Raw genomic sequence first — 24,905 nt, 5'->3', positions numbered from 1 at the left:
CCCCCCCCCCCCCCCCCCCCCCCCCCCCCCCCCCCCCCCCCCCCCCCCCCCCCCCCCCCCCCCCCCCCCCCCCCCCCCCCCCCCCCCCCCCCCCCCCCACTCTCACTCACCTTTCGACGTTCTTGAGGTGTTTCCTCGATCGTTCGTGATCTTCCCATGCTCCTCCACTACGGTACCCTTTCCCACATGCCTCGCACCAAACCCTACTCGCTTCTTCTTCTTCTTCCTGTCCCACAAATCGATCGCGACTACCAGATTCACCACCATCGTCCTCGACCTCGTCGTCTTCGAGTTCAGACCCTTCCTGCCATTCCCTCAAAACGGATTCTAAACCCCGATCTTCCTTCTCCCAATCTTGCAACGTCGCTTCGTACGCTTTCGCGGCTTGTTCTCGTTCGAGTGCACGAGCTTGAGATGCCGCCGCGAGGGAAGCTTTGATCTCGGCCGCGACGGTCGCCGAAGTGCTCGAAGTGGAAACGTATCGAGGATCTCGTCTTCGCACAAACAAGACCAAATTCTGCAAAAAAGACCCTGGTCAGCTTGAAGAACCCGTCAAAAGACGAAGATAAAAGAGATCGAGAGCTGTGTTTTACCCGAACGGTTTCGTTGTACTCGCGTTTAGCTTGTTGTCTCAACCTCTGGTTCTCCTTGTCAATATCTCTGCGCATGTATCTCGGCATCCCTTCCTCGACTCGGTACGAATCTTTCCACGAGAAATCCTTCTCGGTTTGAAAATTCAACCACGTCGAGTAGAACCGCCGCAGGTCTTGTTGCGAGTTTGAATCCGTGCGCGAGTAAGACGTCGATTGGCCGAACGAAGGGTACAATTGGGGCGAGGACCATTGGATCTCGTCGGTTTCGAGGAGGGAGAACAGGGTGTGAAACGTCGTATAAAAACCCTGGCAAAAGGGAAAACCGGGTTCAGCGCGTGTCCCACACCACCACTGAGAGTCGAGACATAATATTGTTGCAATGAAGGGTTCGAGGCTCTCAGGACGTACAGTGGGAGAATCATCGAACGCGGTCCAAGCCGAAGTAGTGAAAAACTTCATCAGATGGGCAACTTGCAACCCTCGATCAGGCCGTTTCCCGGCAGGTGGAGGTTTTGCGGAAGGTTTTGAACGAGTGCCTCGACGCATCTGATCAAAGTAATTCATGTCGGCTTCGGTCGCTGCGAAAGATTAGAAGCGAGCCATGTCAGTTTGACGGAATTCGCGTATGCGAGGGGGATGAGGTTGTTACCTTGTTGCGATGCGCCCGAGTTGGGTTCGTCGAGGAGCTGGTCGACGTGGTCATCGTACCAAGCACGTTCTTGTTCGTCGCTCAAAACTTCGTACGCCTCTTGAATCCGGCTGAATCGCAACGTTGCGCCTTCGATATCGTCCGGGTTCTTGTCTGGGTGGTTGCGCAATGCTAGGACTCGAAAGCTGTGAAGTTTCAGGCGTGAGTGGCGTAGCGAGGGGACGCGAACGCAGCGCAATTCGAAGAGCATGAGAAGCTCACGCCTTTTTTATCTCGTTCGGAGTCGCAGATCGCTCGATGCCGAGGACTGCAAGGGTGACGATCCGTCAGCAGGGACGAGGGCAGGGAAGGCGGTCGAGTTGAACGAGACTCGAACCTTGGTAGTGATCCAGAGGCCCGGCAGATCCACCTGCACGAGATCGACCCGGAATCGATCCATTGGCGCCCATCTTGACACCCCAAGTCGACTCGTGGAGCGAGAGCGCTGTGAGAAGGTACAAAAGTTGAATCAGATTCGCGACTTCGTTTGATCAATATTTCGATCTATCTCCTCCACTTGCCTTTGCATCAAATCTCTCCCCCTTACCATGGCCCGGAAGCAAGCTGCCGAAGTTGTGCGCTCCTCGAGTAGCGGCGAGGAACCGAGTGCGTCACGCGAGGCGAGCTCCCTTTCTCCCCACTTTGATCCACGTCGCTCACTCGTGCTCGCGTCCAACCAGGTCTACCAGCGTCAGAGCGGTGGCTACCTCAAGTAGAGGTGACCAAGATCAACCCGCTCTCGTTGCTCGAACTCAAGACGACTCTCGATGACCTTGTCAAAGAAGTACGCTGCCTTCGCGCTCGCTTTTGGCTTCCTCCGCGCCGTGGCCTGACCTTCGACCATGCCTTTAGTTCTTCTCTTTGCCGCGGCACAATTTCACCCGGAGTTACCGCCACGAGGACCTGCGCCTCGGACTCGGATGGAGTTCAGTCGTGATTGCACTCGCCGTGTCGTACTACGCGTACAAGCTCGACAATTTCGAACAATCGAAACCCATCGTCGCAACGGGAGTCGTGTCGTACGTCGTGCTCAACACGATCCTCGCACTGTACGTGCAGTACGTCGAACAAAACACCATCTTTGTCGCGAAACGTCGAACTCTCGCTTCCCGGGTACAGCCTTCCTTTCCTCTGTTTCGATTTCAATTCCCCTACTGTTGATCTGACAGTTTGGGAGATACGGGTCTGCTAGATCACAACTGAAGTGCTCGAGATTTCTTCTGTGGCTTCGTCCTCGCCCAACCATTCCACCGTATCTTCCTGGATCCCGTTCCCCCTCTCTCTCCTCTCAAAGTCTCCTCGACCTCCCGTCAATGGCGAGTCAAGTCAAGCGACTGTCATCGATCGAGACGATTACCCAGTGTACACGTTGACGCTCGAGTACCGACACTCGGCGAACGCAAACAAATCCATCTTGCACCAACAGAGTCTCGTCGAATCGAAACCGGTTCGACTCTTGTTTGATCAACAAGGTAGAGTTGCGAGGGATCGAGTCGAGGAATGGTTGAAAGGAGCGATGAACAAGGTCATGGGTCAAAACTCGATCAATGTCGAGAAACCTGATTCGGTAGCAACCACCGAGGACTAAGGCATAGCAGCTTGCAATCGTCTTTTTGAAATAATTACCTTGCTCTCTCTCTCGCTCCTCTTCTTGATCGCAATCGCAATCTGCAGATTCTGTGCAAACCGGTTCCTAGAGTCTGTCTTTCTCTCTCACACACGGAGTTCTGGGACGGAAGACACGAGACGGTGCATTGCAAGTTATTCGACAAGGTACGCGTCGTACACAACTGTTTACAAACCCCCACAAGAGACGACTGGAGTCAGCGATCAAAGGCAAGACGAAGAGTATATCAACGAAAGGGGTTTCTGACCTTGCCTTCCGCTGCGCATACCGCTACCGACAAACATGGCCGTGTTCAACCACGCATACTTTTCGTTCTTGGCATCGGTCTGTAGCGAAGAGAGAGAGTGAAAATTTACACGTTAGCCTGACGCAAAGTGTGTTCTGTTTTGTTTCCGGAAGAACAAGAATCATGAAACTCACCTCCATCTCGATGAACAACCTGAACCTGTACTCGTCAGGAGTTGGAACTTTGCCTTGGAACCCTTCCCTCGCTGCACCGCTCAACCGTTCCAACACTTCCTTCGGTCCCGTCCTCCACCCTCGAGTTTGAACTTGGATGAACACGCCATCGTCCGTTTCGAGCAAGTACCGAGTCGAGACGTTCGCGGCCAACGGCGCACTCGGGTGAGTCGCGCTCAGGAGGTGTTGAGCGTCTTGACCTCCTGGAAGAATCTTGGCCGTGAGAAACGAGGACGAGATGTATCCTCCAGTAAAAGTGACCCAGCTTAGGGGGTTACAGGTTAGGGTTGTCTGATTGGCTTGGCTCATAGGGAACAAGGGTTTCCTTACTTGAATCTAGAGAGAGAGAGAGTGGGACAGAGCTCAAGGGTCAGGTCGCCCCGAGTAAAAGGAATGGAAAGAGACTGACTGTCCACCATCTCCGTTGAGCCCTTCACCAAGACTCCGAACCGCTTCAAGGTTGCACACGAGCCTGAACGACTTTTTGAGGCTTGGTTCTGGGATCGACAGGTCGAATGCGTCTTGGTATTCAGCAGGAACCGATCTCGACATCTTGACGCTACAGATTCGTGTGTCGAAGAGATTCTTGACCAAACAACGTCGAGCGAGAGAGAGAAACAGAGAGAGGAGCAGGGAAATCTGATGAGCCAGAGAAGCCGGGCCGAGTTTGGACACGTGGCAGAAGTGGGGAGGCGAACCCTCTCGCCCGGATCACCACCCCGAACCCTTTCTCGGAGACGAGATGGGCAGCAATGTCCTCGGCCTCGACGACGAGAGGACACCGTTGCTGCAACCGCCTCCGTTGCTCCCTCGCCTCGCAGCGCCGACGCCTGCTTCGAATGCACTTGAGGCAAATTCGATTCGATCCTCTCGAGCACAAATCGGTGGACCACGACGCTCAATCTCACTCGAACAGTTCGTACGAGCCGCAGCAGCACTAAAGGCGGGACACCTGCCCTCGACGGCGCAACTATCGCAATTGATCAACCTCGCTCTCACATCGAATCTCCTCGAATCGGAACCCGGATCTGAACCTCGACCCTTTGCGAGCCGCCTGAGTCGATCAGGGCAGTATGTCAAGACGTGCACGAGAGATTGGCTGCAGGACGTCGCAGAACTCGTCGAGAACCGGAACCCTAGCACGACAGACGGTTCACCTCCTGGTGATGCCTGGCAGCAGTTCATCTGGACCTGTCGAGAGACGCAAGTGCATGTGGAGCAGTCAATTGAGCCCACTCAACAGACCTCGAGCAAGATTCCGACAGTTTCGTCCTCCGTGTTGACCCTCGTGACCCTGTTCTTTACTTCTCCCGAAGTACGCAAACTCGTGATCGACCTCGTCCTGCTCGTACAAGATATAGCGCACACGACTCTCGAGACCGAGATCGAACGTGAGAACTTACCACCGGAAGCGGGTCAGGGACTCGAAGCCGCCGTTGACGCGCTCACGGCCAAGACCGTCGACTCGATCGGCATCGCACCTGCCGCTGCAGACAATACGGTTCCAGGAGACCCGCCTCTTATTGATCTTGCACAACCCGAGGAACAGTCTGCGACCGCCCTACCTCGGCAACAAACTGGGGACGACGATTTTGTCGATCGGTTCAAAGCTGTGAGCTCTCGTTCCGACTGTCTAGAAATCGCTCCTTTGTTGACGTGACCGTGCTGTTCGCTTCAAGATACTCGTGAGGATACAAACGACGAAAGAGTACCAACAAGCCATGCGAACGCTCATCGACGTCGTGCGAACCTACATGCGAGAATCTTTCAGTAGACTCGCACCAAAGGTCTCGATCGAACCTAGTTCCGTTTCGAAGGAGGTTCAAGACTCACCTTCTTCACCTTGGTCTCTCCTCCTTCCGCTCCTGTCGCCGTTCATGCGCGATCCCGATGCTCTACATCGGCTCGACGCGACCTTCCAATCGACTTTGTCCCACTTGTCCCCTTCGAATGATCGCTCGGAGCCTCACCGAATCGTCGAGATTGCTCAGGAGATGGACACGTTCCTGACTCGTTCTTTGCTCGAACCCGAGTACCCGAACTCGACCGCAAGTTACCGCACACTTGAGGACCTGAATCGACAGCTCTCGAAAGTCGGAACCGACTACCCAGAGTTTTGTACCGATCTTCGAGCGTTCCTCTCGCACCTCGTACAGGCGATTGAATCGATCGTCCAGGACGAATACCTGACCAAGTTTTTCGACTCGGGTCTCGAATTGACCCGAGCGATGGAAGCTTGGGCCGGAACCGTCGGGGTCAAGGCAGGACAGGCTTTGAGCGGTCCGACTGGTTTCGTTGGAGCGTTCTACGACGATGTGCTCGAATGGCTGTTCCCGAGGATCTTGGGAATCTTGCAAGAGATCCCGATACCTCGGTGAGCTCTCTTATGCGAAACCAGCTCCTCGGCAGTTGGTCTAACAGAACTCTTTGCTTCTTCGCGATGTTCTACAGGATCGAATTCGATTCGCCAACCGTGACTGGAGCGATCGAGTTTCCTTCACTGCTCGCGACTTCGTTCGTCCCAGCAAAAGTCACGATTCGCAATTCGACCTCGATCACGTACCTGCCGAGCCACGGAACCTCGACTTTGCTCATCCCGATCGCTACTACTCTGGATTCAGCCTCCCAAGATTCGCGACCACGAGATCGAGAGAGGACGGCTCGACAGCGAACGAGCTATGCGTCGAGAACCGAAGTCGATATCGAAGGGATGAGACTCGAGATCCTCGACGTTGGATACTTTGTCAAACTCGTACCTACAATCCCATGTCTCCCGACCTTTACCGAATCCGGATTGCTCGACTTGCATTTCGGTCAATCCGAATCGAATCAACGACGAAAACGAGGAGGGTTCGATTTCAAGTTTGATACGACATCGATCGCTTCGACCAGTTCGTTGTGGTCCATGTTGCCCGACTCGACCGTCGCGTTGAACCAGTTTGATGTCAAGTTGCACGATTCGACTCGACATGGATGGATCTTGTGGTTCTTACGACCCATCATCCGACCCCTCATCAAGAAAGCGATCGAGAGGGAGTTGCGACAAGTCGTGATCGAGAAAGGTGACGAGTTGGGACGGTGGTTGTACAAGGTGAAACGACATAAACTCTCGCTCGAACAGGAAGAGGACGGACGCAAGGAACGAGGACAATGGTCAAACTGGATCAAAGCGTTGTGGCATACATTCTCAGAAGGACTCGACAAAGAGAACGCACCGGAAGAGGAGGAGGAACAGCAGGAAGAAGAAACCAAAACAGCGTTCCACTTGAATCGACATGGAGTCGCGATCGATCTACCCCGACCCGTCTCGAGTTCGACAGATGAAGCGGGAGCGACTGTTGGGATCGGGACTGAGGGAGTAGTCATCCCTCGAGGTGAAGCAGAGATCCCGGACCCTGATCGAGCCGGAGAAAGAGTAGGAATCGTTCGGAAAGCGAAACAAGAAGTAGATGAAGCAGTACAGTCAGGCAGGGAGGCAGCACAGAATACCTGGAACGCAGTCGGAAGAGTCGGAGAGGCGAGCGAGGAATGGGCCGAAGACATCAACGACGAGAGGGTCAAGTACAGAACCGAGGGCTGGAGAAGCGACTCTTTTAATTTCCTATGATCCAGCTCACTCTTGTTCAGTCTTTTATATTGTTGTTGTCTATATCTCTCTCGTACCCCTTGGCAAAAGACTTTCTCAGATTTCGCTTTATCGACCTGTCCAGTGAAGCTCGTGAAGGTCCAGCTGTCCAGTCGCGGTTCTTTTTTGTTCCTTTCATCTCGCAATCCATCCGAGAGTGGCGAGGCACTTGGGCACGCTACCGTTTTCTGTCGCCATCTGCACGGCGAGTGTGTGATACAGGAATCGGAGCATTTGCTTCGGAGTCATAACGGTATACAAGCGCATGAACCCGTCGGAACCGCATGCATCCGCTGAGCTCGACCCCCACGTCTCAGGTAGCCACGAAGCAGCCGGGAACGGATCCAATTATATGCGCGCTCTCTTCCGAGTCGACTCTATCGATGAAGCGAGACGAAAATTAACGCAACTTGCGAAGGCTGATTTTTTTTGCTCAAGCTCACGCTTCCTGCACCTGACACCACTCTCGGACATTTTTCAAACATCCAAGTTGAGATTCGCGCTTTCACGAATGTTGGTGATGCTCAACATGACGACGGAGGGAGCAGCGACTGCGGTGCGAAACCCTTTCGCTGCCGAACGCTCCCTTGCCACCGCTTCTGCAACAAAGCGCCGGAGTCGACACTTTCAAAAGGCGCATACAAGCGCGCGAATAGGCGCAGGATGTCCGAAACACGTTGCTTCGGGACAGATGCCGCCGGTGCCGTGTCTTCGTACGGCAGCTCAATCACCTTGAACGCTGCACGTCTTGCTCTCTCTTCTTTCTTTCACAGCTTCCGCGTCTGGTCATCCATTCCAATAGACTCGACGACGCTTCACTCTTCTTCCAATCTTTCCTCTTACCCTCGACAATTCTCGTGGACACCCTTCCTCTGGTCGACATGCTCTCGACTCTGCTCGTGGGCGCGCTCCTGCTCGCATCCTCCTCCTCTGCTGCAACCATCCTCGACCTCACTGCCGACGCAGCCCAAGTGTCGCCTTTGCTGGCAGAACCCGTCGATTACGTCGTCGTGGGTGGCGGCAACGCTGGACTCGCCGTCGCCGCTCGACTGGCACAATCGAAGAAAAACTACAAGGTGGTCGTCCTAGAAGCTGGTCACAACGATCCAACCAACACGGGGATTCTCGTGCCGGGACTCGCGGGCTCGACGCTTGGGAACACTTCGGTCGACTGGGCGTTCTCGACAGTACCTCAAGAACATGCCGACGGAAGATCAGTCTTTACGCCAAGAGGCAAGACCCTCGGCGGATCTTCGGCACTCAACTTTCTCGTGTATACTCGACCCGATGCGGCTGACCTCGACGAATGGGAGAAGTTCGGCAACAAAGGTTGGAACTGGCAAGGCCTTCTACCATACTTCAAAAAGGTGTGTGGTCGTCGAAAGCTGCTCAGGATCGCAAAGTCGGCGTTCTGACCTGCTGTTTCAATTTCAGGCCGAGAAATTCTACCCTCCCGTGAGCGTTGCGTCGGAAAACCAAGCGGTCTTGCCGAAATTCGTTTCGGCTGTGCACGGCATCTTTGGTCCGATCGACACCTCGTACCCTCGCTATCTCGCGCCGACCTTCAACGGGTTCTTCAAAGCGCTTCGTAACCTCGGTATTCGCGAAGCGAAGGATTTGAGCGTGGGTGACAGTAACGGAATCAGTTTGGCTCCTTCGACACAACATCCCGAGTCTGCAACTCGCGCGACTTCGACAGATTACCGTGAGCTCGAGCTTAAACTCAGACTACTCCGTTGCTACCAAGCTGACGCGATAGCATGGCAACAGTTCGTCTCGCAAAGAGTCTCACTGTCATCACGGGCGCACAGGCGACCAAGATCAACTGGCAAGGCAGCAAGACCGAGAAGGGCAACGTGGTCGCATCTGGCGTCTCGTTTGTTGCGACCGGATCGGAATCGGCCGAAAACGCCTTCACGATCAACGTATCTCGCGAAGTCATTCTATCTGCCGGGACAATTCAGACTCCTCAGCTTCTCGAGCTTTCGGGAGTCGGTGATGCTTCGATCCTCGAACCCCTCGGTATCAAGTCCGTTGTCGACCTGAAGGGAGTCGGGGCCAACCTTCAAGATCACGCCGCGCAGGTGAGCGCTGAATGTGCTCTTCCCGAATCGACAGCGCAGAGAGACTCACAAGTCTATCATTGCAGGTCAACGTCTACAAGCTCAAGGACAATGTCGAGAGCCTTGACGAGCTGGCCGATCCTGCGTTCCTTCAAACCGCTCTCGGTCAATATGCTCGAGCTCAAGGTATCCTCACCGAGGCACTGTTTCCACTTGCCTATCTCAAGCTCTCCGACTTTCTCACGAAAGACGACCTGGCCAAAATTGACCAACTGCGCTCGCAATCGTCAAACCCACAATTGACCGGAGCTCAGTTCTCGGCGACTACAAACTTGTTCGATGCTGAGAAGGTCAACTTCCTCGAAGTGCTCGGAATCAACGTCTACTTTGGCAACTCGACCGCGACTGCCAACACGAGCTACATTTCGCTTGCAGGTTGCCTGCAACATTCTCTGAGCCGAGGCAGCGTCGTAAGTTTGTACTCTTGCTCATGCCATACGCTGGGTGTGGCATTCTGACGACCTTGTCGGTTTGCAGCACATTAATTCTGCCAACGCCCTGTCCGCTCCCTTGATCGATCCGGCATACCTTCAATCGCCTCTCGACCTCTTCCTCCTGGCGAAATCTGCTCAGTTCCTGCGCAAGGTGGCGGCCCAACCTGCACTCTCGAAATACATCGCTGCCGAAGCCGAACCAGGACTCGACGTTCAGACTGACGCTCAATTCGAAGAATGGATCCGAAGCGTAGTTCGAACCGAGTAAGCTCTTTCTCCTCACTAATCGCACGTGATCAGACGATCTGACTTGTCTCGTCGATAGATACCATCCCGTCGGAACGGCCGCCATGCTTCCAGTCAAGGACAACGGCGTGGTGGATCCTTGGCTCTCGGTGTACGGCACTCAGAACGTGAGAGTGGTCGACCTCTCGATCGTTCCGATTCACGTCGCGTCCCATACCCAATCAGTTGCCTGTAAGTTTCGTCTCCTACAGTCAATACGGAACCGTTAAGCTGAAATTTCGTCGATGCACAGATGCAATCGCTGAGAAAGGGGCCGCGATCATTCTCAGTGCTTAGATTCCCTGATTTTCTTCCTCTCCCTTTCTCCCATCGCTGTCAGCATCCCGCATTACCATCGTTCTGTTCGTTCCCTTTGTCTCTGGTCGCTCGTTCCGTCTGGTCTGCTGCAATTGTGTTTCGTTGGATATTTATCATGGTGAATACTCCGAATGTCGAGCTCAGAAGAGAGCGTTTCATCTATGCAGAAAGGGAACGAACTTGAGTCTTCGTTGCAAGGCTTATGGTTCCACATCTTCTCGTCTAACCCAGACCCATCCTTCACGCTCGTCTCCTCTTGCTTCCCCGGGTAATCGAGCTTCGACATTCGGTTCTCCATTTGAGGTAGTCAAGTAATGACGAGGGAAATGAACAGGTAGAGTGAATTCTCCGCGACCTAGGAGATCATTCGCTACGAGGTGACCGAGCAAATGTCCAGAAGCTGGAGCTCTAGGCATTCCATGCCCTGAATCTGTTTCACAACGACCACAAGAACGGAATATAAGTTGCGCCCTGTTGTATATTGAGAGGTAGGGACTGGACTGTACATCCTGCAGCGACCCATTGACCTGTTTGAATCTCGCCCTTGATGTAAATCGGTCCCACCTGCAAATTTCTCTCTCTCTGTCAACAGTCGATCATTCATCGAGTTTGAGAACAGGAAGAAGAGCTCACGATAGGTACTCCACCTTCTCTGAATCCCATGATCCCAGTCCATTCGAGTTCGACTTGAACAGCTCGAGGTTGATCACTTCGAAACGAATTTGGAAATTGCCATGCGAGGTACTGCCTCAACTTGTTGCCCACGAGTTTGTTGACGCTTCCGGCGCCATCGAACGATTGACCAAATTCGTACCGAGTACGAGGTCCACTCTCTTCTCTACATCCTCCAAGGATGATCTCTCTTCGATCCGTGTCGAGCGTGCGTTGAAACATGTAAATGTCGAAGGGGTGTTCGGCTGAGAAGGCGTTTGTGAATCGAGGCCACGACGAGGATTCGCGAGGACGACTTCGAGGAGGAGGAGTAGGAGTGGGGTGGACAATTGAGACGACTTGACCTCGAGTTGGGAGGACTCGAGAAGGACCAGCGGCAAATTCGGGCAGTACAGAAGACAGGTAACCGTTGGTGCAATGCAGGACATGAGTTCTAAATAGCGGAATGTTTGGTAAGCGTTTTTATATCGAAAGCAAGGGAGAGAAGCTGGGTGAAAGGCTCACGCTTGTATATTGCCACGGGGAGTGACTACTGACCACGATTTGTCGTGTTCCGAGGGTTGAACTGCCGAGACGGCGCAGTGCGTGTACAGGTTGAGCGAAATGGACGAATCACGGCTCGCCGCTCGAGCTTGAGCCCGTTCAAACAGTTTTGATACGCTAAGAGTTCGAACAAGCCACGGTCAGCACACAGGCAGGAGAAAATGAAAAAGATCGTCGAGTTTACAGTTTGCGTGGGAAAAGGTTGTTGCCTGGAATCAGGAGTCCTCCTGCTCTTGAGGTCGCTTCGTAGCGCTGAAAACAGAAGAGAGTGTGGTCAGAAACCAGGAGATTTGCTCTGTCGAGCAAGGTGAGGCGACTTGCGTCTGTCACCTGCTGTGGCGTCAAGCGCTCGAAACCGGTGAGATCGAGTCCTGCGGTTCTCGCTGCTTCAAGCTCGGCATCGATGCGACGCGCTTGCAATTCGTCATCAAAGAGGTGCAGCTGGAGATGAACAGAAGTATGTCTGAGTGGTCTGACTCGGAATAGGAGCGAGAAACCCGTACGTTGCCTCCGTGTGCACGAAGCTCGACTTGATCCTCCCACCCTTCGGCGCGGCAAGTGTTGATGATCCAATCGATCGAGTACTGCTCGAGGGCGACACACCTCGTCGCTTCGTCCTGTCCATACAGTTGGGTCAAAGTTGCAAACCCGAGGATCGGCGCCGAGGTGAGATGTCCCCCATTGCGAGCTGGCGAATACAGAGCGAATTTCTAGCGAGTTGTTACTGACGACGCGAGGGAGAGGATTGGGAAAAGCTCACCCGTTGCGCCCGAACAAAACTCTCGCGCTTCGAGTACGACAATCGTCACCTTGCGCGAGCGAGCGGTCGGGAGGGAGCCGAGGCGTTCGACAAGAGCGTCCACTGCGCAAGTGCCGGTCAAGCCCGCTCCGATCACGACGATATCCGCATGATCTGGGAGTGGACTGTCGCGACCCGCATGAGCGAGAGGACCCGAGAAGTGCTTCGTCCAGAACGAGTCGAGTGGGGCGGCGTTGGGCGGTGAACAAGGCGGAACCGAGCCAGACGGGGGAAAGTGTGACAGCAAGGAAGAGCACGGCGAGCCACACGACTCTGGAGCTGTCATCTCGGAGCGATATAGGTACAGGGCAGCGATAAAGCGAGCATGTAGCACGGGTCGTGCCAAGGCGGGGTTGTGTGTCAGCACAAGAGCGCACCACGCGGTCCACACATGAGAGCAAGAGGAGCCTGCGAACGTCGGAAGCGTATTCTACCAGTCTCTGTATCGGAATGCGCAACTCGAGCGGTCAACAGGACTAGCTGCGGTCGAGTGCGAGAGAGGCTGCGCGACGAGCCCAACAGACTCGCAGAGTCGCCAAGACAGGGCGCAAGGGAAGCGAGCGAGGGTATCCTGAACAAGACCCTGTTACATTCGCAGAACTTGGAAAGCGGAAAGATGGACCGAAGAACGAAGGCCAAGGGGGCGAGGCGAGGAGCTGGCGGAGAAGGGAGGTCGAAAATGTCGCTCACAATTTTCTGTTTCTGCTTCGTCTCCACGCCCACTGGTAAGCTACCCGGTACCTTGCAGCACGTCCGACCCAGCCCTCGTCCGTACGACTGTTCCACCCCGCCCGCCGCACCCGCGCACCGTCCAGAGTCAGCCGAGCGTCGAGTCGATTCACCGTTTTTGCACTTGCCGCCGTAATCGCCCTCTCGCGCTCGCCCGACCACAAGTTCAAGCCACGGAATGCAGCAGAGGTTACAGAAGCGATGGATTCACGCAGAACGGAGCACAGAGACTCGCGTGTGACGAGATGGCAGCAACTTTGAGTGTCGAGCGTGAAGTCTGAACCGGGCGAACTGACCAGTCTGTCCTCCTCCTGTTCTCTCCCTCCCTCTGTTCTGCGACTATAGATCAAGGTGTGTCACTTTTGACCCATACCGAACGCGCGATCACGTCTTGATGTATCGATCACTGACTCGCCTCGCCATCCTGCTCGCGCGCCCTGCTCTTCTCGTTCTTCAATCGTTCAGATGTCTGCGACGCAATCCGTCCAAACTTTCGGCAAGAAGAAGACCGCCACTGCTGTCGCTTTGGCTAGGGTGCGTTGTCGATCGAGATGGTCGCGCGAAGATTGTGCCAGTTGACTGATTCGTCCGCCACGCAACGATGGCTACATCGCCTCTCACAGGAAGGAAAGGGCCTCATCAAGGTCAACGGTGTTCCCCTCTCCCTTTTCGGCACCCCCGTCCTCCGTGCCAAGCTCTACGAGCCCATTGTCCTCCTCTCCTCCTTCACCTCGTCGACCACCTCGCTCCCTTCGCCCCTCTCCCGCATGGACATCCGCCTCCGTGTCTCGGGTGGTGGACACACCTCGCAGATCTACGCCCTCCGTCAGGCGATCGGCAAGGCTGTCGTTGCGTACGTCGCCAAGTACGAGGACGCTGCCTCGGCCCTCGAGGTCCGCAAGGCTCTCGTTGCCTACGACCGAACCCTCCTCGTCGCTGACCCCCGACGGTACGCTCTCTTGTCGAAATGCTCGCGGTTTTGGCCTTCGGAAACTGACACTATTCCCCCACCTATGACAGATGCGAGCCCAAGAAGTTCGGAGGAAAGTACGTTTGGCTCATGCTGCTCAATTCCTCTCATTCTCCCCCTTTTCGCTGTATCGCTAAACACAACCCTACTCTCTTTCTGCTCACAGCGGTGCCCGCGCTCGTTTCCAAAAGTCGTACGTATCACGTTCTTCTCAGTTCGACTTTACTTTCTGCCAGAAACCGGACTAAGGGATTCTTCTTCTCTCCAATGCAGTTACCGTTAAGCTGCTCTCTTGGTGCCATCGGGCTTTCGATCTTTTCTCTCCTCTTTCGCCCAAGTTCTCCTACAACATCCATTTCACCTTTCGAGCCTTTCCAACCTATTTTCGACATTCTATCTCGCCACCTTTGGTTGGGAAATATGAAGGAGGGATGACAAGGCAAAACAAATGTGTTTGATGGTGTAAATGAAGGAAGAACTCGGAAAGCGTAACGAGGTATTGGGAAAAGATTTCAGGTCGTAGATGGATTTTCTCTCCAACGAAGGTATCTTTTTTTGTACGGTTTTGATTCTTTTTGGGTCGTCCCAAACGTGGTGTATTTGATGGGACTTTCTCTCCCTCGAATAACCTCCCCTCCCCCTCTTCTTCTTCTTCTTCGTCCCTCCGAAAAAGCAAAACACCTTGATCAAAGATAAACACCAGGGTCTGTGTTTCTGGACGATGCGAGAACATTCGAGCTTCAGAGGCGTTGCGCAACTACAGTTAGACGCTGAAGCGCGTCAAACTTTCTTTTTCTTCCGAAAAGAGTTTCAAACCCATTTTTTGACCCTTCACCGGCCCCTTACTGTATGATCGATCACCTTTTGACTCGAATTACGTACGCTCGAAGGTAAACGTGTATCCGTTGACTGGTCGTTCATGCTTAATGCTTATGCCGGGATACATGTACGTTTTTCAAGTAGTCTAAGCTCAAATCACTCGTCTGCCTCTTGCCGTGTCTCGTTTTGGAACAAGTTTAAATCCAGAAGATCCTGCACAAGGCGGACAAAGAAACAACGAGAGGTTTTAACCTCACGTCAAGCAACTCGAGGGAGCAGCTTCTCGTAAGAAACCGCTCGAACTCCTGCTAAAGACTCTGTGATCGCGAAATCAGTCCAGCGAGTTGGCTACTCGTCCGTTTCTCCCATGAACACTACTCTCGACAGATGCAACACAGCCAAGCATGTCGCATGTATGTATATTAGATTCCGTTTACTGCCTTTGTACAATCAGTTCCGAAGTGGGAAATTAGATGGGTGATAGGAGGGCAAAATGTGTATAGGAAGGGATGAAAGTAATGATACAGAAGAGGAGGACCGCAACAGTAATGCGTATATTCAGAAGAAAAGACGAAGATTGAGGGCAAGGCGGATGAAGGGATCGAGGAAGAAAGGGTTCACTCGCATGTCCGCCTTTTTGACAATGACGACCTTAGATCGCGGTGGTCGTCTTGCGTTGCCAGAAGTGACCGTTGTTGTCGGCGTGGGTGGCGGTCGAGTCGACGTAGTTCGTGTTGGCTGCCGGGTCAACGTAGTTCTCGCTGACCGGGTTGGCAGCGTACGTCGAGTTGGTGGCCGAGTACGCTCCGTTGTTGATACCGGTGTGGTCGTGCACGAGGGGACCAGTCGAACCGACCGTCGAGGGAGCGGTGGTAACGTACTCGTGCTGGGTCGACGACATGGCGGGGACGGCAGCAAAGTCCTCCTCGCGGGCAGCGCGCTTTCTGCGGGAGCGGGTGAAGCAGACGGTAGCCGTCGCGTACAATTGGCAACCAGCGGCAGCGACAACAAGCCAGATCTGCGACGAGATGCTGAGGTTGGTGTTGGCAAGGCCAAGCGTGTTGATGCGGTTGCGGGTGACGATGAAGAGACCGAGGTAGAGCTGCGTCCGACATTCATCGCGGTCAGCATGGTGGGCAAGTGTCAGATAGGAGAGAATGGACCTACACCGAGGGCAACAATCGTCACGAGGAACGAGAAGAAGGCCGCGAGCGAACCGAGGATGCCGAGAATGAGGTGGGTGCCGAGCGCAAAGAGAAGCGCAATGAAGGTGATTCCGGCGGCGATCGGGGTCAGGATGAGGGTGAAGGAGAGGTTGCGGAGGACGGTCTGGGAGGCGATGTTGGCTTGACCAGTGAGCTCAGAGATGAAGTTGCGCGGGTATCCGAGCTTGGCCTTCGTGCATGCATTCGCAGTGCACCATCCCCAGTTACCGAAGGTGATGTCTTGGCCGTTAATGCGACCCTTGAGGTATCCAACGTGGTTCCAGATTGGCGACGAGACCTGCAGAAGCGCGATGCAAGGTGAGCGTCGTTTACATCGCATACGCGCGGCATAGAGAGTAGCAGTGTCCTAGACTCACCGACGCAACAATGAGGAGGGCCATCGCCGCCAAGAGGGCGAATGTACCCGTGTAGTGGATGATTTTCGACACAGCCATGGCGCTAGTGGAAGAAAGCTGGCAGTTGAGAGGAGAGCTACTGATGCAAGCACAAGGCGCAGGATAAGAGGTCAGCCGAGATGTTCAATTTACTCCTTTGAGGACGATCGAGGGGGGAAGGTGTTTCGAATCTTCCCCCCCGGGGGGATCGGGTCGGTCAAGAAACCAAGTTGAGGGAAGAGCGAAAAAAGAAGGTCGCGAGCAGTGTCGTCATCAACACTCACCTCGTTCGAAAGAGAGCTGTTGCTGGGAGAGTAGCTTGCTGTCGTGTAGGTAGGTAGCAGGAGCAAGAGTGAGAGAGGGAGCGAGTACAAGTTGAAGTGCGTCGACAAGCTCGAAGGAATTTGAACCAAGTCGCACAATGCGGGCGTCATCGCTCCGATCGGGATGACGCGCGCAAATGATGATACGCTTCCCAAAATTTCTTTGCCTTCCCGAGACGACTGACAGGCGCACCTGTGACACGGCGTGAACTAGACCCGCTGCGGCGATCTCAAATGCCTGGCAACCCGTCACACATTTACGGTGAATTTCCTTGCCGTAGACGCAGGTTGGTGTGCGGTCGTCGATCCAACGGACACGCTATCTCTGGGTCAATGTCGGCCAGTACCTGCAATGACAGCGTGCAGCCTATGATATGGATCTGCGCACATCGCGCTTGCGCGACATACCAACGTGCTCAGATGACACTCTTCCGATGCGAGGATCTTGCCTTGCCTCGTCAATGTGCCCCACTGGTCACTCTTGTAGACCGAGTATGCAGTACTGCAGTCTGCACACACTCTGGCGCCGGTGCACAGCGACAGGAAGATCTAGCTCCCTCGTGAGCGGCCCCGGGGAAAAAACACCGATGAGGTCATTGAGCTTGGACAGCCTATTTAGGCACGGGAGACGAGAACGCTGCAGTCGCGATCGCTCTCTTTCGCGGTCCGAGCCAAAGCGAAACAGGCCGGATGATCATTCGCGTGCGCCTCAACTCGGCTTCAGATTTCCAACCACTGAGGCATTTAAGAAAAAAGTGGTGCTATAAAGCTCTGGATGGATTCAGAGGACAGCTGGTACGTGAGCACACACCGCTCTCCTTTAGCATGAACGATCTCTGTGCCTGCTACATGTACATACAACTCAGAGGACGTTGGAAGGGATCATTTTCCTTCACAATGAAAGAATGCCAACACGAGGCCCAGCGGAGCGCTCTGATTCTCCCTCGCCAGCCCGAGACCACTGCTGTGAATGTACAGCGTTACGTACGTGCGAATTGAGGTGCAAAGTGCTCGGGCGATTCTCGCAGGTCACGTGAGCTGGTCAGCGGTCTCGTCAATTGCAGTCAAAGCCTCGGGCATGCCAGTCATGCGAATTCCTATGCCTTGGATGAGTAACGAGCTCTGCCTGTGACAGTCGTGGTCAAAGTGAAAGACGCGAGATTGCCGCGGCATACAGGTCGAGCTCGGTTTGAAGTTCGAGTCTCTCGACAGCTGACCGTCTCGCTTGAGCTGCGTCGAGCGGGTCTTCACTGATGCATTTCCAATCGCAACGAGCAGCAAGGCGCGCTGAAAATACGCTTCGAATAGCCGACTGCATTGGACTGCTGACAGAGCAGCGCCCAAATCCCGATGTGCCCCACACCTGGCCCGCGAAGACTCTCCGGCTATCAGCACACGTCTCAGCGGATCACTACTACGTCTGAAAGTTCGACAAGCGCGATAGTTCGCCTTGCGGCACCAGCTATGGATCTGCCGACATCTTCGTCTTTCGAACAAGCCGCCGAATCGCAAAGTCATCCGCATTTTGATCCGGGAGGCCATCTCGAGCAGCAAGCGGGCCCCGAAGCAATCGAGAAGGTAGATAGCTCGTCAGGGACTGTCGAGGACCTCGAAAGCGTCGGCGGCTCGGGTACGCAAGCGAAAACAATCGCGATTCCGGCTACCATACTGGCCCCAGACGATCCTCTCAGTATGTTGACGCCCGATTCGGTCTTGAGGCCTACGAGCGTTCATTTAGTGTCTGGCATTCTCTGTGGTACCAGATCCTCGAAACTGGAGCACGGTAAAAAAGGTTATTGTCAACTTTATCCTGTGCGTGTGGGTCCTATCTCTCACGTATGCCTCGACCGCATACGTCGCTTCGGTGGGAGCACTTGAGCAGCGCTTTGAGATTGGGCAAGAGGGTAGGCTTTCAATCTGCCAAGGGGAGATCATCCTAGTCTAGTTGCTGAGCTCTGCTCTTTCGTCAGTTGCTCTTCTCGGCATCACTCTCTTCGTACTTGGCTTCGCAGCCGGCCCACTCCTCGCCGGCCCAGCAAGCGAGATCTTTGGTAGACGGCCTGTCTATGTCTTCTGCGGCGTGTTCTATTCTGGTACGCTTTCTAGCCCGAAGATGCGCTCAGCGATCTAACCGGCTGCCGCTTGCTTGCGCAGCATTCTCGTTCGGTGCCGCGTTTGCAAACAATACCGCCACACTCCTGATTTGCCGCTTCCTCGGCGCCTTCTTCGGTGCCGCGAGCATCAACAATGTCCCCGCGTCGATCGGAGACTACACCGTGCCGCTCAATCGTGCGACGTACGCCTCGCTGTATAGTATCATGGCTTTCGGAGGACCAGCACTAGGTCCGTTATGTAGCTCATTCATCGAGCACGATGCCGGCTATCGGTAAGTAAACATAGCGTTTCTCTATTCTGCCGACTTTGACCTCTCTCCTGCAGGTGGAACTTGCGCGTGATGGCGATCTTTACGACAGTCACCTCGATTCTTGTCGCGCTCGTACCTGAGACACACGGTCCTACACTCTTGAAGAAAAAGCTCGCAGCCGCACCCATCCCTGAAGAAGACAAGGCCAACTTGGCGCCAAAACCGAATATTCACCAGATTCTCGGAGTCTTCAAGCAGTCTCTCAAGAAGCCGATCTTGTTCTTTTTCACGGGTATGCCATTTCCACAGCTCTGATCAGCTTTCTGAAACTCAAGATGCCCCGGTGCACAGAGCCAATCGTGCTATTCATCTCGATCTACCTTTCGATTCTTTACGGCATTCTGTACGTATATACGCTCATCGCCGAAAAAGTTGAGACTGACGTGAACTTCTGGTGTAGATACGGGTTCTTCGAAGTGAGCGTTCAATCGCGTCAGGATTGCACCGAAGCTAACACAGTCGTTTTCTTCGCCAGGCCTTCAGCATCGTCTACATTGAGAAGAGGGGGTTCAAATTGACATCCTACGGTCTCACCTATATCTCGCTTGCCATCGGCTTCCTCTGTGGCGCGTCCTTTATCGCGGTCTTTGCTAGTGAGTGCTCAAATGTGCAAGGAGATTCGTGAGCACGAGCTCACGAGGAATCTTTGCAGCCAAATTCTACCTCAAAGCGCTAGCAAAGGCCAAAGCAGAGGACCAGGTCCTACAAGCGGAATCAAGGCTCACCCTGGCTTACGGCGCCGCAATCGTCTCGCCCATGTGAGCTCTCGTTCCTGACTCTTTTCCTTCTCGACTAATGCCGTTATTTTCCGTCAACAGCTCGTTGTTCATGTTTGCTTGGACAGCGCCTTTCCCGAGTGTACATTGGATCGTTCCGTGTATCGCCGAAGCCCTCTTTGCTGTGTCGATGCTCCTCATCTTCGTTTCCTTCATATCATACCTCATCGATGTCTACAGTAGGTCTCGTCTCGAGTCTTGAAGTCTGCGCGCCCTAGTGAAACCTGATGCTTTCGCTTTGAACAGTTACTCACGCTGCGAGCGCCCTCGCCGCCGGGATGGCCTCGCGAGCACTCATCGGCAGTGTTTTTGTACGTTTGTTCCTCGCATGCGACGCTGCATGAAGCAAGCTGACGCTCCCACATTTGCACACTGTAGCCACTCTTTTCGCTGCAGATGTATCGAAGCCTCTCTATTCAGGGTGCAACGTCCCTGTTGGCCGGCCTGTCTTTGTTGTGTATGCCCTTGCCGTTCCTGTTTCGGCAGCGGGGTGCCAAGTTCCGCCTTCGTAGCCCTTACGCCACATCTAGTTAGCCTTATTCATATGTATAATTTGCTGTCGTCGTTTATACTGGAGCGGGTCAAGCTTGCGCGGGTTCTGATATGGCCCAGTTGTAAGAGAAGTTGCATCGTAAGCTCGTTCCGCAGTGTTCTCGAGATGTCTCCCAATTTCATCTCGCGCCAAACGGTGGTCCGACCAGCTATCTGATCTTCTGTGATGCTAGGATCTGCTACGCTGCTAGCAAGAATGCATGCTCTTTGTACAAGAGCCTCGTGGAAGAAACCCCCACATTCGGCAAGACCTCGTTTCGACTGGGAAGCTCCGCTCGCTTCTCTTCCCCCCTCTCTACCTACCGCACACAAGCTTGAAAAAACATGGCTCTTCGTCTACTTCGTCGCGATCCCTCTCTCTCGCCTCTCTTTGGTCAGTCCCCGCGCTCTCTACTCGTCCGGCGGATTGTTCTTTCCCCGCAATCTGTGCAAGTTGGACTGACCCTCTTCTTGACACTGTCCTGCCTCTCGCTCCAACGAACAGTCGCTGTCGGTCTCGGAGTAGTCGGAGCGCTTGGCTTTGGCGTCCACTATCTGCGCAACTCGGTCAGTGGCGAGGCGCGCACTCTTGACATGGTGTCTGTCGAGCGCCTGACTTACGCGGCTCGTAATGATGCTCCTGTAGCCTGACGTTGTCGTGAGGAGGAGTGGCGACAAGGAGCCCTGGAACCGAGTTGAACAAGGCAAGAACACGAAGGTAAGCGAACCTTTCATCGTCGCCGAGTGGGGATGTGGAACAAGGCACCTCGGTCTCTGACTGTGTTCGTTCTGAACTTTGCACTACAGCTTTTCTCACCAAACAAGGAATGGTGGAACTCTCGTGCCGAGATGCCTCATCCCCGTGCCATGTTCATGTCTTCCGATTCCCCTTCGTTGTCGGACCAAGCTGCGATCGCGAAAGCGAAAGCGATCCGTGCGGCCAAGGAGAAAGCAGGCGAACTGAAAGAAGATGCCGAGATCGGCAAGAATGTCATGATCGACTCGATCGAAGGCAGAGGAGGCAAGTATGGGGCCGGAAAGGAGTCGACTGTCGAGCACTGAGCTATGTAGGCTCGCTCATGTCGGTTTTCCTTCCCCCTTGTGATCGAATTTCGCCAAGCAAAGCTTGCACTCAAAGTCTTTCCTCTCGCAATCCTGTGTTTCCATGACCGTCGTCGTTACGAGCTCTCCCTGTTCCTTGTCAGAATCGTGTTTTTGTGCGTTTGTTCCCCGTCCACCCCTTCTTTCCTCCAGCGAATCTGAAAGCAATTCAAGTAGTATCATACATCAGAGTCTCTCGTCCGCAATGAGGTTAGCACGTGAGAGGCCGAGAGTTACTTGCACAACAAGCCGCATGATGAATCTCAAGCGGAGGGTATCATGAACAAAGATCTCGAGACAACTAGGTATGCGGGAATGGGTATAGTATTTTTGGGGAGACGGAGGTTTCGCTCAGGTGGAAGAGACAGTTGTGTTCGTCGAGGGAATGGGAGCGGCAGTGCCCGACATGAGATCTGCCAGACTCGTTTCGAGACTATCTACTCGGGTCGATAGAGTCGATACTATGAACGATTGACACAGAAGCACGAGTCAATACGAGAAGGGTAAAAAGAGGTTGTTTGCGAGGAGACTCGAGAGAGAGAGAAGTTGAACAAACATCGCGAGAGAACATCCGAAGACAGGGTGTCGAAACGAGACTCGAGGTCATTCAGCAGAGTATCGACCTAGATTGTGCAAATCTGTGAGTTTGCATGAATGCTTGTGAATCGTAAGGGTTTGGAAGAGAACGACTCACGAATTGAGTGAGTTCGACCGGACTTGTGACGTCTTTGCCTTCGAACGTGAGCACTTTCGATTCCTCGAGTTGACCAGCTCCTACCACTCCGAGTCCAATCGACGCAGATGGGGCTGCTGAGGTCGGAAGCGGCACGGTTGATGAGGAAGGTCTGCCAAGTGGAGGAGATCCGGAAATAGAGGACGCGGTCACGGGAGAGCGCGGCATCGTCGGGGATGGCACGAGAGGTTGCTGGAACGGCATAGTCGCAGGCTGAACGGACTTGGTGCTTGAGGAACGGGTCGAGTTTGAGATGAATCAACTCTCGCGTCTAGCTAATCACTTGCTGTGGCACTCACTCTCACTTTCGAGGTCGCTTCGACCGCTTCAATCGGTTAGAACACACTTCTGGAGGACGATCGAGGCGACTGCCTGTTCCCTGGCGCGCAAAGGATGCGCGCAACTACCTCCTGTCGACGTCGTTCAACAACCTCGTCCTGCTGGCTTACCGGTATCATCCTGAGTGCCGCACTGCACTCGAGAACGACACTTGCACAAAATTTAAATTCGTACAGCACTGCTCAGTCTGCAGCTTCTGCGTCGACTCTCGAGCCTCGCCAGCTCGACTCTTACTCGCGCTCGAACGCGATCCCCATCACTGCCGGACCGCCCTCAACTGCGACACTTTCAAGTAGTCTCGCGGACAAGTTCGAATCGGTCCTCACGTCGCTCGCTTCCACTGCCGACACGGTCACCGCTCACGCGTTGCGGGCTTCACACCTCACAATTCGAGGTCTTCCGGGCACTTCGATCACCAACTCTCGAGAGTTTGAAGCGATCCAATCGTACCTCGACTGCACGGCTGCAGAGGGAGAATGGAAGTACGATGCAAGCGGTAGTTCCCTCGCGCACGAGGGCAAAGGGTTGACCGTGCACAAGATGGACTTGCCGTACGCCAGTTGCGAAAAACGATTCTACAAGGGACGAGAACCGGGGGTACAGTCCTCGGGAGGAGACTGGGACGTGAGAGAATCGCTCAAGTATCGATTCGAACCCTCTTCCACTTGCGCCGCTATCCTCCCTCGACAGCTGAGACCCAAAACCCGCTCAAATGTGCCCTCAAGGAAGCGGTTTTGCCAATTACTCGCCCACAAGTCCCTGCTACTGCTCGGATCGACAACGCAGTACTCGCTGCATGACCTCTTGCTCGACTACACGACCACCGAACCTCAGAGCTGTTACGGAGACCTGTATTGCAAGGAACATGCCCTTTGCGGAGGTATACTCAACACTGATGATGTCACATCGGTTGAGAATTGGTCCCTCGATGAACGGGTCTACCATCGCTTGCCGCTTCCTCCCGCTCAACCCAAGCTCTCGGCTCGGTCGCTCGCGCCGGTACCCGAGACAAACATCACCCTCGATCGTCGCCAGACGAAGTCTCTCTACCCCTCTTCGACCTATTCGACGTTGCTGCGATACAGACGCACGGATGGTCTCCGACCCGCGACCGCTCAGACTCTGCCCTCGTACCAACATCCGTTCACCGCCCTCCCGGAGAAGAATCAACAATGGTTGGCCGACTCGAGGCGTTCCGACATTGTCGTGCTCGAGAAACCACCGATCCCGCTCCCTCTGCGAGGGCACAACGAGACGTTTGATTCGTGGGTGTACGACTTCCTCGAAAAAGACACGATCGACCTCGACGACAAGGTTGCGAGACTGTTCGAGGTGGTTCAAACCGTGACCGAGAACGTGTGGTTGCCCGAACTCATCGATGCGATCAAGACTATCCGCAACGAGCCAACTCCACCAGATCAGTTGGTCGTGTACCGATCAGGTTGGCGCACTCACTACGATTGTGGATCTTTGAACCTCGATCGGGAATGGGACTCTCCGGGAGATGGACCTGGACCTCTTCCAAGTCAACCCAATCTAGCTCGACTGTTGTACCGATCAGATTCGAACGATCGACTTCAACCCCTTGAAACGATCTTCCACAATCTACAAATCGTCGTACAGAATCGGCTCGCGAGAAGCCAAGTACTCCCTCGATACGGAATCGCATACCTCGACCTCGAAACTCCCCTCTCGGTCTGGAGGTCGGGATTGTTGGGAGGATCGAACTCTCCCAGCGCGAACAAACCGGGCATGAGGAGTTCAACGAGTGGAGATTGTCACCGGTACTGTTTCCCGAGTCCGGGCATGACGATCGAGACTTATTTCGTCGGAGCGCTCGAGAGACTGTTTGAGCTCGGTTGGGCGAATGATCCGGATAGTGAACGAACGTGGGTTGGAGACGAGTTTAGAAATATCAGGATGAGGTTGCGAGATCGGGAAGCATAGAAGTTCTTTTTCTGGTTTCGTCTCGCGCACGCTTGTTGTAAACATACCTGTTTATCATTATTCAGGAGCTCTAGCGGCTGGCAGTATTCTAGTGCGTGGCTTCGTTCAAGGTTAAGCAAGAATGCCACCCCATGTACACACCCAGAGAGTGTGTTAGGGCGCGAGTAGAAGGCGAAGCGAGCCCCCTACTTGCAGGCTACTTGGTGTACCAGCGAGATCACCGGCTGATCGTCGCGAGGCTGACACACACGCCGCATGGATGTGACAGATGTCTTCGAACGCTCAGAAAAAACCCCGACCGTTGATCACGGATCGCACACTGGAGAGAAGCCGGTCCACGCTCAACCTTGATTTCTGAGGAATCGTGATCTGCAATCGCGTTTCTCTGTTCTCGGGGTCTGACACGAAAGGATGTTGCTGGCAAGAGCCGGTCGTCGAACGGCTGT

At 54.2% G+C, this 24,905-nt stretch overlaps 12 protein-coding genes across 12 annotated transcripts; 7 read left to right on the top strand and 5 right to left on the bottom strand.

The window, feature by feature from the left end:
* Positions 1 to 106: 106 nt before the first annotated feature.
* Positions 107 to 1,691, bottom strand: JCM15063_005483 (uncharacterized protein; the record flags this gene model as incomplete). The annotated part of the gene is made up of 6 exons (XM_076679617.1): positions 107 to 517; positions 594 to 899; positions 1,002 to 1,171; positions 1,243 to 1,427; positions 1,504 to 1,549; positions 1,619 to 1,691. 6 exons carry the CDS (start codon positions 1,689 to 1,691, stop codon positions 107 to 109), a joined length of 1,191 nt encoding a protein of 396 aa, XP_076533339.1.
* A 138-nt stretch (positions 1,692 to 1,829) lies between these two features.
* On the top strand, positions 1,830 to 2,869 carry SPC2 (signal peptidase complex subunit SPC2; the record flags this gene model as incomplete). The annotated part of the gene is made up of 4 exons (XM_076679616.1): positions 1,830 to 1,887; positions 1,962 to 2,065; positions 2,134 to 2,394; positions 2,474 to 2,869. The coding sequence occupies 4 exons, from the start codon at positions 1,830 to 1,832 to the stop codon at positions 2,867 to 2,869; spliced, it is 819 nt and encodes a 272-aa protein (XP_076533338.1).
* Positions 2,870 to 3,042: 173 nt separating this feature from the next.
* Positions 3,043 to 3,919, bottom strand: JCM15063_005481 (DUF3237 domain-containing protein; the record flags this gene model as incomplete). Its single annotated transcript, XM_076679615.1, has 5 exons — positions 3,043 to 3,071; positions 3,156 to 3,234; positions 3,329 to 3,632; positions 3,698 to 3,703; positions 3,777 to 3,919. The coding sequence occupies 5 exons, from the start codon at positions 3,917 to 3,919 to the stop codon at positions 3,043 to 3,045; spliced, it is 561 nt and encodes a 186-aa protein (XP_076533337.1).
* A 190-nt stretch (positions 3,920 to 4,109) lies between these two features.
* JCM15063_005480 (uncharacterized protein) lies at positions 4,110 to 6,974 on the top strand (the record flags this gene model as incomplete). The annotated part of the gene is made up of 3 exons (XM_076679614.1): positions 4,110 to 4,979; positions 5,047 to 5,741; positions 5,819 to 6,974. The coding sequence occupies 3 exons, from the start codon at positions 4,110 to 4,112 to the stop codon at positions 6,972 to 6,974; spliced, it is 2,721 nt and encodes a 906-aa protein (XP_076533336.1).
* Positions 6,975 to 7,873: 899 nt separating this feature from the next.
* Positions 7,874 to 10,131, top strand: JCM15063_005479 (GMC family oxidoreductase; the record flags this gene model as incomplete). The annotated part of the gene is made up of 7 exons (XM_076679613.1): positions 7,874 to 8,359; positions 8,427 to 8,697; positions 8,763 to 9,076; positions 9,142 to 9,525; positions 9,593 to 9,813; positions 9,875 to 10,026; positions 10,088 to 10,131. The coding sequence occupies 7 exons, from the start codon at positions 7,874 to 7,876 to the stop codon at positions 10,129 to 10,131; spliced, it is 1,872 nt and encodes a 623-aa protein (XP_076533335.1).
* A 221-nt stretch (positions 10,132 to 10,352) lies between these two features.
* Positions 10,353 to 12,452, bottom strand: JCM15063_005478 (NAD(P)/FAD-dependent oxidoreductase; the record flags this gene model as incomplete). The annotated part of the gene is made up of 8 exons (XM_076679612.1): positions 10,353 to 10,582; positions 10,659 to 10,716; positions 10,786 to 11,257; positions 11,329 to 11,484; positions 11,552 to 11,619; positions 11,698 to 11,808; positions 11,871 to 12,055; positions 12,128 to 12,452. The coding sequence occupies 8 exons, from the start codon at positions 12,450 to 12,452 to the stop codon at positions 10,353 to 10,355; spliced, it is 1,605 nt and encodes a 534-aa protein (XP_076533334.1).
* Positions 12,453 to 13,360: 908 nt separating this feature from the next.
* Positions 13,361 to 14,113, top strand: JCM15063_005477 (uncharacterized protein; the record flags this gene model as incomplete). The annotated part of the gene is made up of 4 exons (XM_076679611.1): positions 13,361 to 13,429; positions 13,519 to 13,844; positions 13,916 to 13,942; positions 14,032 to 14,113. The coding sequence occupies 4 exons, from the start codon at positions 13,361 to 13,363 to the stop codon at positions 14,111 to 14,113; spliced, it is 504 nt and encodes a 167-aa protein (XP_076533333.1).
* A 1,223-nt stretch (positions 14,114 to 15,336) lies between these two features.
* On the bottom strand, positions 15,337 to 16,344 carry TOS7 (Tos7p; the record flags this gene model as incomplete). Its single annotated transcript, XM_076679610.1, has 3 exons — positions 15,337 to 15,786; positions 15,852 to 16,187; positions 16,267 to 16,344. 3 exons carry the CDS (start codon positions 16,342 to 16,344, stop codon positions 15,337 to 15,339), a joined length of 864 nt encoding a protein of 287 aa, XP_076533332.1.
* A 1,727-nt stretch (positions 16,345 to 18,071) lies between these two features.
* JCM15063_005475 (uncharacterized protein) lies at positions 18,072 to 20,342 on the top strand (the record flags this gene model as incomplete). The annotated part of the gene is made up of 12 exons (XM_076679609.1): positions 18,072 to 18,297; positions 18,371 to 18,511; positions 18,578 to 18,700; positions 18,762 to 18,993; positions 19,047 to 19,264; positions 19,324 to 19,375; positions 19,433 to 19,448; positions 19,508 to 19,625; positions 19,685 to 19,790; positions 19,851 to 19,987; positions 20,055 to 20,119; positions 20,187 to 20,342. 12 exons carry the CDS (start codon positions 18,072 to 18,074, stop codon positions 20,340 to 20,342), a joined length of 1,590 nt encoding a protein of 529 aa, XP_076533331.1.
* A 342-nt stretch (positions 20,343 to 20,684) lies between these two features.
* On the top strand, positions 20,685 to 21,401 carry JCM15063_005474 (NDUFA4 family protein; the record flags this gene model as incomplete). Its single annotated transcript, XM_076679608.1, has 4 exons — positions 20,685 to 20,733; positions 20,845 to 20,906; positions 20,986 to 21,057; positions 21,147 to 21,401. 4 exons carry the CDS (start codon positions 20,685 to 20,687, stop codon positions 21,399 to 21,401), a joined length of 438 nt encoding a protein of 145 aa, XP_076533330.1.
* Positions 21,402 to 21,791: 390 nt separating this feature from the next.
* Positions 21,792 to 22,377, bottom strand: JCM15063_005473 (heat shock factor-binding 1 family protein; the record flags this gene model as incomplete). Its single annotated transcript, XM_076679607.1, has 3 exons — positions 21,792 to 21,901; positions 21,997 to 22,063; positions 22,135 to 22,377. 3 exons carry the CDS (start codon positions 22,375 to 22,377, stop codon positions 21,792 to 21,794), a joined length of 420 nt encoding a protein of 139 aa, XP_076533329.1.
* Positions 22,378 to 22,566: 189 nt separating this feature from the next.
* On the top strand, positions 22,567 to 24,459 carry JCM15063_005472 (uncharacterized protein; the record flags this gene model as incomplete). Its single annotated transcript, XM_076679606.1, has 1 exon — positions 22,567 to 24,459. One exon carries the CDS (start codon positions 22,567 to 22,569, stop codon positions 24,457 to 24,459), a length of 1,893 nt encoding a protein of 630 aa, XP_076533328.1.
* Positions 24,460 to 24,905: the final 446 nt, after the last annotated feature.

The sequence above is a fragment of the Sporobolomyces koalae genome (genome assembly GCF_050403365.1).
Source record: "Sporobolomyces koalae JCM15063 DNA, S_koalae_JCM15063T_v1_ctg24, whole genome shotgun sequence".
Lineage (NCBI taxonomy): Eukaryota > Fungi > Basidiomycota > Microbotryomycetes > Sporidiobolales > Sporidiobolaceae > Sporobolomyces > Sporobolomyces koalae.
This window is presented reverse-complemented; position numbering and strand designations above follow the sequence as displayed.